The sequence below is a fragment of the Rhinatrema bivittatum genome, chromosome 9 (genome assembly GCF_901001135.1).
Source record: "Rhinatrema bivittatum chromosome 9, aRhiBiv1.1, whole genome shotgun sequence".
Taxonomy (NCBI): Eukaryota; Metazoa; Chordata; class Amphibia; order Gymnophiona; family Rhinatrematidae; genus Rhinatrema; species Rhinatrema bivittatum.
This window is the reverse complement of record NC_042623.1, coordinates 81,258,472-81,275,405: the sequence shown is the minus strand read 5'-3', so window position 1 is coordinate 81,275,405 and position 16,934 is coordinate 81,258,472. Positions and strand designations below refer to the sequence as shown.

Sequence of the window (16,934 nt, the reverse complement as noted above, 5' to 3'; positions counted from 1 at the left end):
ATTATAATTTTATATACCATACTTTGAATGCTATGCACACTATTTAGTGTGCAAATGTGAAATAAATTATTGTTTGTTTGCTATACGGTTATTGTCCAGTACATTGTATGCCGCTCATTTTTTGTTGTGATAACTTTAGGAGTAGGCCAGACAAAAGCCAAGATTTCAATATTTCCTCCTCCCCCCACCTCCCACCAACTGGATACATTTTGTCTGTGTAACTCATTGTGCACACACAATGTGGCCAGGTAAAAGGAGGCGGTGCTAGGGGAGTTCTGGGGCGGGGCTAAACTTTAGCCAATGCGCACAGCTGTTGAACACTTTCTGGCCAAAGTTACGTGCACAAATCTGGTCAGAAAAATATATCCGGCCTAAAAGTTATACGCATAACTTCATCCCTATTATATTTAGCGGCTAACTTCTCCGGATAACACCTGCTGCATAACTATACCCAGATAACTTACCTGGCTCTCGGAGTATTGGCTTCTTAGCTGGTTGTCTCATGTAGGTAAAATGGTTTTGCACTTGTAGACCCTAACTGTACGTTCCCTCTGTTTTTCCATTTGAAATGCTTAATTTCAACTTTGCACAGGTCAGCATTTAAGGAGCTGCACCGCTTTTTCTTAGTATTCAGCAAACATATGCTTGCTGGCAGTTAGGAGCTTGGCTGAGGGAGCTCTCCCAGCCGCCGCGCTCCCTCTGCGCTCTGGTGATGGGTGGCGGGAAGACCTGCAGTTCTGGATGCAGCTGTGGCCTTCCTCCTCGGGAGGTTGCTGCCGTGCTTGACCTACATTTAGGCGGTCTGGGGAGTAGTAGGCATGGGAAGGTGGTAGTTGGAGCACAAAGCTGTGAAACCTGCAAATCCATTTTCACAATTTGCTTTGTGACCTTGAGCAAATTACTCAATTGCTCTGTGTTCAAACAATCACCTTTTGAGGGCAGGAACTTTGTCAGTTGCATCTTTTGGCGCTCTATAAATAAGATGAGTACCTGTTATGGCTCCCTGGGCTTAATTTCAGGGTGGGAGATTCTCCGAGCCTCTCTCCTGCTTGACAGGCGGGATACGCAGCTCTGTCCTGTCCCTTTTTTTTTTTTTTTTTGTCGTCTTTTCCTTCTTCTGGATTTTCCATCCCTTACAGCAGATGGCAGAGTCTTTCCTTTTTTTTCTGGTTTGTTATGCTAAGGTTAGGCTACACTGCATGGAAAGAAAAAAAAAACAGAGAGAGAGAGAATCTTGAAAGTGGTGCGATCCTGTGCCTGGAGGGAATCCTCTTAGGTTGAGCATATTGGGAAAGGTCTGGTAGCTTGTTTCCGACAGAAATCTTGGGCCAGTGCCTGATGTGGTTTATACGCTCTGCATTGGCTCCAGATTCTTCTTTAGAGAAGGGTCTTCCTGAATAGGACCCCGGTGAGCTTTGCTTTTCCCGAGTCACCAAAGCTGAGAGAGTATTTTTCATTGTATTGTGTTTTTGCAGGTATCTTGTGACAAATCTAATGGGTGCTGACCTGAACAATATCGTAAAGTGCCAGAAGCTGACAGATGACCACATACAATTCCTAATATACCAGTTACTTAGGGGCCTTAAGGTACCAATTCTTTAGTCTATGTATGGACAGTGTTACGTAGGCACAAATAATTTAGCTTGAAAGAAAACCAGAGGTCCATCGAATCTACCCTTTTTCTGACTTCCTAAAGCTGTCTGTACTGTATGTTATAATCCAGAGCAAATATGTGTAGCCAATGCTGCAGTGGTGAAAACAGTCCCGTTCCAGCCCCGAGTATGGTGATTTCAGTGCAACCCCCGGGGGCTCTTTCAGTGCTCTGATTGACCCACCTTAGGTTTGCCTTTACAGTCTCATTTAACATAGACACTTCTTGGTAGCTTTGGAAACTCATTTTGAATCCTTCCTCAGCGATGGGTTTTCCTGAGGAAGTCGGTATCCCAGCCTCTTTTAGGGTGTCAGCTGAGCATCAGGTTAAGGTTGGCTCTGTTGAAACTTGTGTGCCTTGGTTATTCCACGTTGCTGCTTCTGCTTTTGTCTTTTTCTCAAATGGTGGCGGGTTGAGGTCACTCTGCTTCTTCCCCTCTCCCCACCCCCTACCCCTCCCAAAAATGTTCCAGGTTTCACAATCTTACCCTGCTCTGTAAGGACCAAATCCCAGACAGCCCCCGATTCTGGTAGGGGATGATAGCCACCGAGAGACGCAGCTGTTGCTAGCAACATCCTGAAACCTTTTCCCTTTTGTTAATTGACTGATTTTGTTATCCATTCAAAAAATAAAAGTACAGTGCCAGAAAGCTGAGAACCCCCCCAGCTTATTGTAGTGAATAGTTAAAGGATAAGCCTCATTCACAAATGCAGCGTGCATTTTGCTTCCTCTGACAGGGTCTCCTTTCATATTCAGGCCGCCGTTACTGGATAATAAATATGTTGCTTGGCTTATTTACTGTTCAGATCCCACCAAGTGTCAGTGATTCCAGTAGTGGTGTTAGTTCAAACGCTTCAGTTCTGCCTGTCGTGCCGGTTTTTGGCACCTCATGCTGAACGTTGTTGGAAATGGTTGGATTTCTGTCCCCCTCCCCTCCCCCCCCCCAGTTATCCTGAGTTGACTGAGGTTGCACTGCTGTCAGTCATCCCTGTTACTAAACAGAGCCTTATTCTAAGGGCCCTCTTTGCCGTTCTTCCCCCTGTAGCCCCTTCATCTTCACCAGTTTATCTGCTCCCTCTGCACTGGGCTATTGCAGTTGCACTTGCTAGACCCATTCCTAGCTTAACTCCCCTTCTTTACGTGGGACCCCTCCCTGTTCAATTGCAGCTCATCGGTCCAGTATAGATTACCTGAGTCCCTGTAATTAGTTTGGAAGACCTGTTTCCTACACCTACCAGTCACGTCACTGCCCAATCTTGCACCATGAACGCCAAGTCCTTCTCATCAGCTGTACCTGGAAATGTGCCTCGTCCTGATGATGATGTTCTCAGCGCCTGTGCCTCGGATTATCCTCCCTGCATGTTGGACTCTTCAATCCCCTACCACCATGAGCTGTCTTTTGGGCTCTCTGCTTTCTTTTCTCGCTCTCTTCTAAAAAAAAAATAAAAAAAATTAAATGGGCAGTTTCTTAAGCTGGAGCTCCTACTCTTTTTCTATCTTCTTAGGCAAATTTGTTGGGGGTGACCATGGGTAGGGCTCACCCAGCAGCCAATGCCCCCCATGGTTGCCAGAGCCATCTAGAGTTCCCAGCCATGTGCCCCTGACCTGCTGTCCTCTGTCTCAGTTGCTCCCCCCCCCCCCCCCCGCAGCTGGATGAAGCCCCTCAGTGTGCTAGTGTGAGCCCTTTCTAGCCTGTCCACAGTCCCCTCACGCATCGCCTCACATTGTGGCAGAGATATCTCACTGCAGTTAACCAGAGCATTTTTTCTGCATAGGTATAAGAGGGATAAAGGGTAAAAGAAAAGAAAATGCATAGTAATTTCTTAGCTTTATGGACATCTTTCTGTATTAAAATGAAATAAAGTTAAGTTTGACAGTGTAGATTTTTGATTTTTTGCTGTTCTAGTAAAACATGGGGTTCCAAAACTAGATAACGTATGTACAGGAGCTGCTATTTCCCCGATCATAAATCAAGGGAGAACAGTATGCACTGGAATGGTATTGGCAGAAGTATAATGGGATAAAAAGAGCTTATGAATTAATTATAGTTCCCTGCTGAATTTCTTTTCCCTTTCTAACCCATCTCTGGCATGGTGTGCCGGTGGCACACTGTAATAACATGCCAGAGATGGGTTGGCTGCATGCTGACTCGGTTCTATTAATGGCAGCTTTTCTTACAATGTGGAGCAGGGATTCTGATGCTGTGTTGTCATTGCCCTGGAGGATGAGCTAGCAGTTATCTTAGCACCAAGTCAGTGGCAGGCGGGCTGGAAGGAGGTATAACCACTGCACCTGTGGTACTGCCATCTGTCTCCCCCCCCCCACCCCACTTCCAAAACTACGGTACCTGTATGTAATCCTCAGTGCCTCTACGCAATCCGCTTCGAAGCATCAAAAAGTGGAATATAAATAAACAGAAAATCCAGGGCTGACTCGTCAGCGAAGGTGCAGTATTTTGCAGGAAACCGAAGGGCCTCCACTTTAATTTAATTTTAATTAATTTTTAAATGTAATTTAATTAAACATTTATAAGTTGTGCAATCTAATGCTCTAGGCGGCTTATACTTCAGGATACATAGTCGGAACCTGCTCAGTTGAGTACCAATTCCTAGACTTAGCGAATGTCCCTTTAACCAGAAGGGGCCGATGATGCCTTGGAGGTCCCCAGGAGGGAGGGAATGGCAGCCATTGCTTACAAACAGCACTAGCTGGGCATGCCTCATCAAAACTTGTACTAGATGATGCAGTCAGAGGACTGTCACTGCGATGATTAGAGGGACTATGAGGTAGAGGGGGCCTTGGAAACTTGGGTATCTGTGATTGACGTCTTGTGGCACCAAAGACTCAGTTGAGCAGGTTCCGACTGAGGTGGAAGCCCAGAGGAACAGGAGACTGCCAGGGAAAACCCGCCTACAGAGAAATATGCTCAGCGTAACAGCTCAATGATTTTGTCTTCAGTTTCTTTTAACAGTCTTTATTCTTTTTTTCCCAACAGTACATTCACTCTGCTGGAATCATCCACCGAGTAAGTTTAGTTAATAGGCTGTAATGGAGAAAAACCTCAGTGCACGGCTGTGCTGGAATGGTGGGGGGGTTTTAAGCACAGTCATATCCTGTCCCTTGGCACACAGCTAATGCTGTATCCATGTGTTCTGATGCAGGACTTGAAGCCTAGCAATCTAGCCGTCAATGAAGACTGCGAGTTACGGGTAAGAGGCGTGCGTATACTTGTTGACAGCATTGTGAGGGATCTGGCCTTTGTGGTTCATAGAGCAGTCATTGGTGTGACCATGTTTTATCCAAGTCTTTTAGAAGTGGTTATTTATTTGTTTATTTATAGAAATTTCCATTCTGCCTAATTACCAAAAAACATATTCTAGGTGGATTTCAACATAGAATATTATACATCAGTCAATAACACATAATCTTGTGCTTTGAAAATACAAGATCATCAAACCTTATAATCCCAATATCATATTTAAAAAATAAAAAACAAGCAATAATCTTCTAAAATGGATAACAAGTAAATACTTATTAAATAAAAACATCTCCATTAGACATATTAATGGCTCCCTTGAACAAACAAGATTTGTTCATAGATTTATAAAATAATTTATAATCGGATATTAAACGTAGAACCAGAGGTAAACCATTCCTAAGGAATGGAGCCTCAGATGAGAAGGCACGGCAATTAGTCTCTTTTAAGCGAACAGCATTCTCACCTGGAATTGATCATAATTGTTGACCTGAAGAATGCAAAGGACTAGAAGAGATATAATCAACTATTAGCGCCCTTATGTATATTGGGGCACCTCCGGTGTTGGCGACCTTCTAGCACTGGGGACATAGAAATGCCACCCTAGCTTGTCGTTGGTGCTTATGGGTGATGTTCTGATGTAGCATGGTCTCAGGGTTTTTCAATTAGGATTTGCAGAAAGCTTGGGTAAAACACTTCTGTTGGCTAGGATACCGTACAGTTTGTATGTATGTGTATGTGTGTGTGTGTGTGTATATATGTATATATATATATATATATATATACACCACCCTCCTTCAAAGAAAATGCTGAGCTCTTCACAATATAATAATCAAGGTACAATGAAATAATAACGCATCTAAATTCTCTGGAGACATCTGTCTGTGAGACAACACCCTGTGCAAGGTCTCCGTGTGCATCTGAGGTGAAGGAAGCACAGAGTGCTAAAGGTGTTCAACTTTTGTAGTGTGTGATTGAAAAAGGCAAGGGAGTGCAGGTACAGGGCACCGTTTTCTCTGCACCCAGGAATTCTTGCATAATTGGGGACTTTGCTAGAGGACTAGAGTGTCCTCCTCACCCCTCCACCAAAAACAAAAAAATAAATATATAAACACATATATCTATAGCCACTTTCTGGGGACAACGTTCTCTTTCCTTTTAATGCATCCAAGGAGTAAGTGATGCATACTATCAAAATTTGCAAACTCTTGTGAAATTATGTGCATTGTTCCTCTCACCAAGAACAGCCTTCATTTTCCTGAAAAGTAAAGGCAAATGTACATTTTGGGGAAAGGTGTTTAAGGCTAGTTTCCCTGGTTGTAAGCTCTCTGGGCTGCCTTGCTCGATTTTTGCCCCAGCCACCAGCCTCCTGCCCACTGATCCTTAGTAGGCCCAGAGCCTTGTACAATAAAGCTTAGCAGTCCAGAAAAATGCTGGTCCCTTTTAAAAGTTTTCCATCAGCATTCCCTCACCCCCTTCCCCCATTTACCATCTCCTGTAAAGACAAAAGGTAGTCTCCTGGCCAGAGGCGAACGTTTGTGTGCATTTGAAAGGAAGAGCATGGGTGAGTAGCCCAGAATGGACCATTCTGAGCTATAACTGAAGGAAGAACAATTGCCATTTACATTTCTATGACTCTGCCTTTTATCCAGGCCAGCTTCTTTGCACACTTTGCAATTATAGTGCAGCAGCAGCAGCAGCAGGAAAGGAGTCCCGTCCAGTCGCAGCCATCCCTGGGGTGGAAAGCCTGACGAGCAAATACGGTGCCTAGCTCACGTGAAGGCTTCCAGAGGGGCGGGAGGAGAATGAAGCACATGATGAACGCTGGCGGTGATTGCTCAGTTACAGCTGGCTAAGCATGTGCCCAAGGAACTTACCCAGGATCACAGAGAGGGGTTGTGCTCACAAATCCCTGGGCAGTTCTCCTTTGCCACTGCCCTAACCCCCCTTAGACTACATCCCCGCCTCTCCTTTCCTGCTTTATGACTAGCCTAGAGTCGGGACCCCTGATCTCCCATGAATCTACAGCGAGGACCGCAAAATCTGGGCCTTTCCGCACAATTGCCCATGCCCCATGGAAATCGCAGGAGACCAGGACTGGAGCATCAGCACAGGAACTGCAGCAGCAGGAGAGGTAGCAGGCTCTCTCTCCCCCTCCCCCCCGGTGGGATCCCTGCTTGTCTGCAGCACGGTCACAATTCAGTCTCAAAGGCTGCATCCTCCCCCCCCCCCCCTTGCAGCTGGGCCCCGAGTGTCACGCTTTGAATCGTGCAGCCCTGTGGTGTCCTGTGCAGTTCAAAGCACAACCCTGGCCCCCAGCAGGAGAGGATGCCACAGCCTGAGGTGCTGCGCTGCTGCTGTGCTGCTCCTGATGGGAGGCTGAGGGAAGAAATGGGGGAGGGGGGAGCAAGAGGGGGAGGGAAGGTAGCGTGAGGGGATAGAAAGGGTGGGGAGAGTGAATAAAGTGCAGGGGGGGTCGGAATGGGTGAGGGGCTCTGAGGAGTTGCAGGGAGAAGGGAGTAAGAGGTGTGGGATGATTGAAGGGGATGAAGGAGAGGGAGCGTGAGTGAGAGGTGCAGGGGTGCATGAGTGAGTGAAGGGCGCATGGGGGGATGGAGAGTGATTGAGAGGGCAAGGAGGCAAGCATGAGTAAGGGGATCTGAAGAGCTGCAGGGAGAGGGAGGGAATGAGTGGTGCTGTGGAGTGTGAGAGGGAACTGGGAGGGGGCAATAGAGGATGAAGGAGATGGGTGTGAGTGAGGAGAATGGAGGGATTCTGCAGTGTGAATGAGGAGATATGAGGGGACTGGGGAGTATGGAGTATGAGTGTGAGAGAGGATCGATGTCAGGGGGAGTGATGCGAGTGGATCATTCCTTCCTCTCCTGATCCCAGATCCCCGCTTTCTCTTCCCCTTCCTTCTCCTGTCTGCATCCCCCATCATCCTTTCCTCTCTCTTTGCCTCCATGCCGCTTCCCTCTGCCCCTCCCGCCCGAGATCCTTCCTTTCCCTAGCACTAAGGCTCCTTTTTCCTCTAATAAAGAACCAAATTAAATGGACGCAAACATCAGAAAGTTATTTTTATTTTTATAAAGTAAAGCATGAAATATATTGTTAATATGCTACTATATGCAAAATATTTAAAATTTCCACATCATTGCTGCAGAATTTTGAGAAATCTGCCACAGGAAGCTGGGGACCCTGCCTGTAGCCAGTTGCTGTAACACTAGCCCTTTTTATGCACCATTCCGATGCAAACGATGTCTTTCTGCTTCTGCAAACAGAGAATCCTTATGAGCGTATTTAAAAAGGCATTTCAAGTGCGCCAAAATAAAAAAAAGCCAACCAGTTTCAAGGGTTCCACAGGAGAATATATTACTTACATGTAGCTATGTATTTAGAAACCAATGTAAAAGCCATTTTCCCTGTGCTTTTTGGGTCTGCTGATCTCCAGGACTTTATCTGTGCATTACTCAGCAGTGCTCCCAGCCTGCTAGGAGCTGCCATATGTCACCTCCCCTAAAGCAGTTATTTTGAGCCTGGTGGAGGGATTTCCTGCTGGACTGTGCAAGGAGCTGGAGGGGAACAAGACTTCCTAGAAGCAGGCTCCAGCTTTTTCCAGGAAAAGAGTTTCAACTTAAGTGATTTCCTGCTCTTAAGGGTGTATACCACCACAGTTTAGCATGATTCTGACGTGGCACAGCCTACTGGTAGAAGTGAAGCTGGGAGCATGTGCTGTCTTCTAGGCTCTGAGAAAGCGTGGCCAGCTCAGACCCTGGTGCTGCTGGCTCCCTCCTTCAGTCTTGTGGTGAGTCATCTACCCACTGTGGCCCTCCCAGCAAGAAATAAGCTTTTTATTCAGTATAGTTTTTTTAGTGGTCATTACAGATTGAGAAGACTGTGCTTTTTTTTTTTTTTTTTTCCTGTTCTGCAGATTTTAGATTTTGGTTTAGCTCGACAGACGGATGATGAAATGACGGGTTACGTAGCCACGCGATGGTACAGGGCTCCTGAAATCATGCTGAACTGGATGCACTACAATCAGACGGGTGAGCTGGAGTTGGGTATTAAAAATGAAATCCATTAGTTTTGGAAAAGCGAATGTTGTGGCATGCTTTTAGCTCTTCTCCTTTATTCTCTTGGCAGTTGATATTTGGTCAGTTGGATGCATCATGGCGGAGCTGTTGAAAGGCAAAGCACTGTTTCCGGGAAACGACTGTATCCTTAACATACATGAACCTAGCAACTGCATAGCCTGTCAAAACTCATCCATCTCCCTCCCTTTAGTTTTCTGTTAACACTCTTTTCTAGCAACATCGTTAAGGTCAAAAGGCAATGGTTTACAGAGTTTGTTTTATATTTATTATGTTTCAGTGACTTTAATGCTCGTAAAAGGATTTGGAAGTGAAGCCCCCTGTATAGCTATGGAATAATCACAGCATGGGTAGCAGCAGTGCAAGACACCCCCATATTGCCTTGACAGTGGACCTAAACCTTGCTCTGGTGGGATCACCTCTGAGCAGAGATATGGGTTTTCTGGAACATTTTCCCCATGTAAATGTTCTCATTTGCATGCATATTTTTCTCAGAAAACGTTTTTGTGTAATATTTATTTATTTATGTTTTAATTTATTTAATGCTATAATATACCGTCTCCATATTCAATCACAGTGGTTTACAATAAATACAATAGTAATATCAAGAAATCATAAAAGAATCCAAAATTACAATAAATATCTTAATAAAAACAAATAAATTACCAAAATAATAACAAGATAATAATAGTATGAAATAAATCTAAAAGACATAAAAAAACATAAAATAAAGAAAGCATGCCTCATTCTTCAGAAAATTCATTAAACATCCTTACCATAATTATATCAAATTATATTCCATTCCCTCAAAGGCTTTTTTAAAAAGCCACATTTTTAGATATTTTTTTTTAAATCATAAAATCTGTTTGCAGCCTTAATTCAATCAGTAGAAAATTCCATGATTTAGGTCCTGCTATTGATATGGCTCTCTTCCTAATCTCATTAAGATGCGCCGTGTGTACAGAGGGTACCACCAAAGACCTTTATTAGACAATCTTAAGTTTCTCTGAGGGGTATAAAGAAGCAATGGCGCATTGAGCCACTCTGTTTTATCGCCGTTAATACATTTGTGTAAAAGGCAAAGGACTTTAAAATCAGTTCTGTATTTTACTGCTAACCAATGCAAAGAAATTAAAATTGGTGTGATATGATCAAACTTTCTACAACTGGTTAGAACCCTAGCTGTGGCATTCTGCAGAAGTTGCAAAGGTCTTTTCCTGATGCCCTACATAAATTTGTGATATCATTTGATATGATATTTAACCTATATATTTACATTAAAAATAAATTCAGCACATTAATTTCCAATGCTGTATCTCAAAAGTTTTTCACATCTCCATTGATTGTTACTAATAAGTATTATGAAACAATTTTTAGAAATGGAAAACTAGAGCATGGAAAAAATGTCCACCTCAGGTCATTCCCCCCTCCCCTTGAACAAGGGATACACCACAGAAAAACTAACAAGAGATTAGCAGGTAGAAATGATATCACAACTATAAATAAGAGTAAATAATAAGACATTAAAAAACAAGACAATGACAGATGAATGGATGCGATTTTGCACCCAAAACGAATAGGAACTCCACCAAGCCTGGGATTTTCCCAGAGCATTATGTTTTAGCGCTGTTTCCCCATATAAAATGCATTTCCCAAATGGTGATAAACTGATGTCAAGGCAGGAGTGGAAGGGTGCTTCCATGAGGCTGCTAGCGCACATCTAGCTGCAAGTATGATCTGAGATATTAATGAGTTCAATGAAGCCTTAAGTGGCCCACTAAAAACACTTTCGGATCCTTTAGTACAGAGATAGAAGTAACATCCCTGATCAGTGCAAAGACCATTCCCTACATTTCTGAGCTAAGGCACATTGCCACCGAATATAAAATAGGGAACCAATCCCACTTTACAGGTGCCAGCAATTCCGCCTTGGCAGTCAGGTATATCTTGTGTAGGCATTCGGTGGTGAGGTGCCACCTAAATAACTTGTAACCATTTTCAACCAACAAAGAGGAAATAGACCATGACCCACCGAGAAAAAGCAAAGTTCCCAAGTACCCTCATCCACGGGCTCCCCAAGATCTGCTTCTCAAATAAGTATGCCACGAGGCTTTGTAGCTAAATCCCCGTTTAAATAAAGCATAGAGTTTTAGAAATAATCCCCCCAAGATAACGAACCTTATCAAAATATACTTCAAATAAAGCTTTCCCTCTCATGAGCTCAGCCTTATTCTTCTTTAGATCTAGATAATGTTTCAGCTGCAGAAAATGGAACGCATCTTTATCTGAAAGAAGAAACTTTTCCCTAAATGCCACAAAGTTTAACAAATCAATTGGCCCCCGGAGCTGGTCTAGCTGTGAAAGCCCCAGGCTCTTTCACCGTTGAAAAGCTAAAGAATCAAGTCCAGGCTGAAAGTCCTTATTAAATCTTGTAGAGGGCTTATAAAAGAATCTTCTATCTCCCACTAGCAAGATCTTCCATTTATCCCATAATCTAAAGGTAAGTGAGGTATAGGGCAAAATAAGAGACGGGAGTTCCCTCGAACTCATAGGAAGGCACTACCCCTGCAATCGCCTGCTGAGTTTGCACTCACAGTTTACAATCAGTCAAGCACCGACTTCAGCTGAGAGGCCAAATAATAGAATTTAAAATTGGGAACTCCCAGCCCACCCGACAATTTAGGAAAATGAAGACCCTTGTGAGCCAATCTAAGCAGCCACCATTTCCAAACAAAGCTAGAAATCTGTTTCTGGAGGCTTTTTAAGATCTTATCTGATGCACAAATAGGCAACATTTGAAACAGATAACAAATGTGTGGCAAAATGTTCATCTTAATTGAAGCTATCCTCCCCAACCAAACCAGGTTAAAACTTTCCCATTTATCTGAATTTTATTGTATATTGGAAATCGTGGTGGGGGATAATAAAATCAAAAAGTCTCATTTGAATCCAATCCAGTAAAGACTCCCAGATATTTCAATTTGTTTTTAACCCACGTGAAAGGAATTCGGACCCTCAGGGACCTGGATAATGCATCCGCTAAGGAGATATGCAAAATCTTAGACTTCTCCATATTAACCTTGAATCCTGAGACCCTACCATATCTCTCATATTCCATCAGCAGTGCTGTCAGGTCGCTCAAAGTAAACAGGATGTCATCTGCAAACAAAGATATCTCATCATGAAAGCTTTCAACTGAAATACCTATTTGTACATTCCCTCTGATCCTACCCACTAGTGATTCCATTGCCAAGGAAAAAAGTAGAAGGGGATAATGGGCTGTTTCCCTGGATATTTCTTTTTGAGGCATTAGATTCATTCTTTGGCCTGTGACCGTTCTTTCAAGAGCTCTACCCATATTGTGAGAATTGTTTTCTCCACTTGCAGTTTCTCTGAGTTGAGTGTGCTGGATATTGTGCAGTATGTGTTCTGGCACTGAACCACATAGGAATATAGGAAAGAAATGTGCTGTTGTACTTGGGTAATATCAATGGCTTATTTCTCTGTAAGCTGCAGCACAGGAGAGAGAGAATATAATTGGCAATTTTAGGGTTCCTGAATGCTCACTGCAGATATCGACCAGTTGAAGAGAATAATGGAAGTCGTGGGCACTCCTAGCTCCGAACTGCTCAAGAAAATCTCCTCCGAACATGTGAGTTCATTATTAAAGAAATATTTACAGTAATTTTGAAATGTTTTCTTTCAGAATTTGTTTAATGTGGAGTAAACGAGACACTGGCTTTTTTTTTATGTTGCAGGAGTGACAGGACTGTTCAAATGTATACAGATTTTACACAGCTATAGACTGAAGGGCCTTTATTTATTTAAAATTATTTGTATCCTGCACCCTCCAGAATGTTTGGGTGGACTATAAAGCCACATACACAATCATAAAATAAAAACAAAAATAGTAAAAAATGAACATAACAGAATGACAATAACTGATATCTAGATAGAAACATATAGAAACAGAAATGACGGCAAAAAAGACCAAATGATCCACCCAGTCTGCCCAGCAAGTTTATGCATTATGCAGGTTATCCCCATGCTTATCATTTTCCCAGACTATAAAACTGCTGTTTGAATCCAATTTTCCTTAATCTTTGCTGTAAAGCAGAGAGCAATGAGTTGCATCAAAAGTATCAGGCTCAGTGATTAAGAGTAGTAAAAGCTGCATCAGCAAGTTACCCCCGTGTTTATTTGTTCCCCAAACTGTAAAAGTTGGAGCCCTCGTTAGTTACTGTCTGAATCCAATTCCCCTTTTCTTATGATGAAGTTGTATTAACAGTATCAAGGCTTATTTTTTAAGGGTAGCAACTGCCACATCACCAAGTTACCCCCAGTTACTCCCATGCACTCTTTTCTTTATTTCCATCCTGTAGCCTTTAGAGATCCTCAGTGTTTATCCCAAGCCCCTTTGAATTCTTTCACTATTTTCATCTTCATCACCTCCTCCGGAAGGGCATTCCAGGCATTCACCACACTCTCCATGAAGAAATATTTCCTGACATTGGTTCTGAGTCGTCCTCCCTGGAGTGTCATTTCATGAGCCCTAGTTCTACTATTTCCTTTCCAATGGAAAAGGTTTGAAGTTTGTGCATCATTAAAACCTTTCAGGTATCTGAAAGTCTGTATCATATCTCCCATGCACCTCCTCTCTTCCAAGATATCACCTGCAGAGAGCCTCACATGGTCGATATGTTGCTGACAGGTGGAAGCTGCAGAGGCTAATCTGTGAACTCAAACTCTTGCTTGAATAAAAATGTTTTCAGTGCCCGTTTGAACATTTTTGGTTCACTGATGTTCCTGATTGTGAACGGTAGAGAGTTCCAAAACATCAGGCCTGCAATGGACAAAACATGTTCTATTGTGTCTCATTTAAGCGAGCAAACTTAGGAGAAAGAACATCTAGTAAGTTTTGTGTAGCCGACTGGACATTACAGGACAGAGTGTGTATTTTTAGTTCGGAGAAGATCCAAGGAGATTTGACATTATTTAACAAGGTGTAGACAGTGACAGCAAGTTTATTACATATCCTCCAGTGGATGCAGAAGCTAGCGGAGAGATAGCAAAACCAGAGAGATGTGTTCTCTCATCTTTGTGCCTGTAAGGAGATGTGCAGCGGCATTTTGAATGATCTGTAGTGATTTTGTAACACATGCAAGAAGACCATACCAGAGAAAATCAGTGATTGAAGCACTATATGAAAGTCTTCAAAGTTGAAAAAGGGTAAAGATGACACAGCATGCCAAGTTTCATGAAACAGTTTGTTTCAACTGTTTTGATGTGTGGGATCAAGAGTGACACCTAGATTCATACCTGGTCTGAAATTTTGATGTTAAAACTGTCAACAAAAAAAATGTGAAGGGATGTTATTAATCTGATGATGTAAAAGTATTAAGATTTCAGTTTTATTCACATTCAAGGACAATCTGTTATATCTTAGCCAGGCACAGATAGAGGACAGACATAGTGATGCAAATTGAGTGGTGAGATCCCACTTTAGTGGGTCATCTACACTAGGGTTTCTCATTGGTCCTAGAGTGTGCCACCTGGCAATTCTAGTTTTCAGGCTATCCAAAATGAATTTTCAGGAGATAGATTTGTATGCATTGCCCACATCTCATGCATATTCCATTTGGATAGCCTGAAAACCAGACTGGCTGGGGGAACTGGCTTGAGAAACACTGATCTAGGCCTTTCTCCAGATAAGATCCATGTTGATTCATCTCAAATATTTTGTCCTCCCATCTTGTATAAACCACCCTCATCCCCAATGATAGAGGTTGCACTCCTTTTTATTTATTATTTGTTTAGACGTTTTATATACCGTCATTCCAGAACAAAATCACAATGGTTTATAAAATCATCATTCATAATCTTTTTTAACAATCACATTCTGAGTCAATATTCATAATCAAGGTCAAAGCAGCAGAACCTCTTACTCATTGCAAAAGTCAAATTTGTCATGAGCAAGAGGGTAAATCTTCATGAGAACTAAACCACTGGGGCCTTCTTTCCCCCTAAAGCTAAACTAAACCCCTAAGCCTTCTTTCCCCCCTTAAAGTTAGAATAAGGAACATTAAGGGCCTGATCTAAGGGGGGGGGTCCCATTCTGTGTGTGTGTGGGGGGAGTTTAGTAAATAAAGCCCTAAACAGACCCTAAATGACCCAGACTTTTCTTTGGGAAGTAAAGAATGACAGCATGGTGCTTCGGATCAACTTGACAAACAGGCAGTCAGCACACCTTAAAACTACAAAGATAGTCAAGCACCAAAAGAATAATGAAAAATAGCAAACAGATAAAATTGAACCTCCTGCTGCTGTTCTTCAAGATTAGACAACTTTTACAAGATGATTCCTAGCCTCTGTAGCATGTAATTCAAACAAGTCTTTCTATTCTGGTGAAAAAATAAATAAATTAAAAAATTAAAACAAATATAAAAAAAAGCAAGAGAAGGAAAGCAAGGTGACAAAAAAGAAGGAAAAGCATTTCCAAACAACAACAAAAAAAATCTAACATTACAGGAATGCAGTCATATAGTACTATTGTGTATAAAAGTATCTCAGTGAAACCAATAAAATGAAATAGGGCAACCAATACCTACAGTACCTGAATGTAATCTTCTTTGAAATGCCAGAAAAGGTAGAATATAAAATTAAAATAAACACCCTCCTACATATATCTGACCGAACATTGAGCCTTATTCAATAAGGACTTCTTATTCTCTGCCTACGGAAATATCCATAAAGTGAATCATATGGATGCTGACATGCTTAATAAAAACACAGCTATCACCAAAGTCGAAAAATGTCATCTGAAAAAAAGGACCTGTGTGGTCTTGAAAGCTCATACATTCAGTTTTTTGATTATTCTTACTTCGGTCAAGTAAAAAATGATCAGAACTTACAAAGATTTGAGTTTTTTCCAAGACCAACATGGCTTCTTGAGTTGTGCGCTACAGAACGTTCCACTGATGATATGTCTTTGGAAGAGGAATGTCTTGATTAAAAGGTGCAGAGGTCTATTCACTAATCAGCAACATGCAAATAGGCCCTACCACCAGTAATGGGAGCTGCGGTAAATATTGTGCTTTACCACGGGTTAGTAAATAGACCCCAAAGTCTTTGAATTCTGGTTTGGTCAACTCCTACCAAGCTGCGATACTAGTTAAAGGGACATTATTAGGTTTGGTAAAAATTGCAATGCACATGGTAAGTTAGGAGAAGTTGTGAAAAGTGTTTATATGTATGTTTTCTTCCAGATGTGAAAAACTGAATGTAATTGTTGTTTAATAATATCCACAGGCTAGAAAATACATTGAGTCTTTACCATATATGCCTCCACAAGATTTGAAAGAAGTGTTCCATGCTGCCAATCCACTAGGTAGGCTTGATAAAAAAAACAAAACAAAACATTTAAAACAAGGTTGAATATATATTTTAATTTATTTATTTGTTCTTATATTCTGCTGTTTCCAAATAACATTGTTCAAAGTAGGTAACAGCAAACATTCATAGGAGGATCATGTACAATAAAATCCATAAGACATTAGATAAAATATAACTTAAATAAAACAGCAAAGATAGCGGAATCTACACTGGTTACCAATATATCAGAGATATATGCAAGAAAGTGGTATACAATGATGGATTCCATTGCTTTGGATATTGTATCTCCTTATTCCTCTTCTGCATTCTTCAGATCAAAATTAACTTTCAGTCCCCTCCTTCCATGAGTATAAGTTGCAAGAGATAAGGAACCAGACTTTTTCAATAGCCAGTGCCAGTCTTGGAATGCCTTATCATGTGAACTACGCAAGAAGAATTACCTGTATTTTAGGGGAAAAAAATAAAAAGCTATTTTGTTTGTACAAACACATCCCTAATTGTTCGACTGCTGTGTGGCGTCAATAAGTGATGCCCTTTACTTTGG

At 42.0% G+C, this 16,934-nt stretch overlaps 1 protein-coding gene across 1 annotated transcript in view; it reads left to right on the top strand.

Moving 5' to 3' along the window:
- The window catches only part of MAPK11 (mitogen-activated protein kinase 11), a 48,308-nt gene that overhangs the window by 16,313 nt on the left and 15,061 nt on the right, over positions 1 to 16,934 (top strand). The window contains exons 4-10 of the mRNA XM_029616571.1: positions 1,476 to 1,587; positions 4,647 to 4,676; positions 4,813 to 4,860; positions 8,839 to 8,953; positions 9,051 to 9,122; positions 12,571 to 12,650; positions 16,307 to 16,385. Coding sequence (XP_029472431.1) covers positions 1,476 to 1,587; positions 4,647 to 4,676; positions 4,813 to 4,860; positions 8,839 to 8,953; positions 9,051 to 9,122; positions 12,571 to 12,650; positions 16,307 to 16,385 — 536 coding nt within the window. The remainder of the gene's footprint in view (positions 1 to 1,475; positions 1,588 to 4,646; positions 4,677 to 4,812; positions 4,861 to 8,838; positions 8,954 to 9,050; positions 9,123 to 12,570; positions 12,651 to 16,306; positions 16,386 to 16,934) is intronic.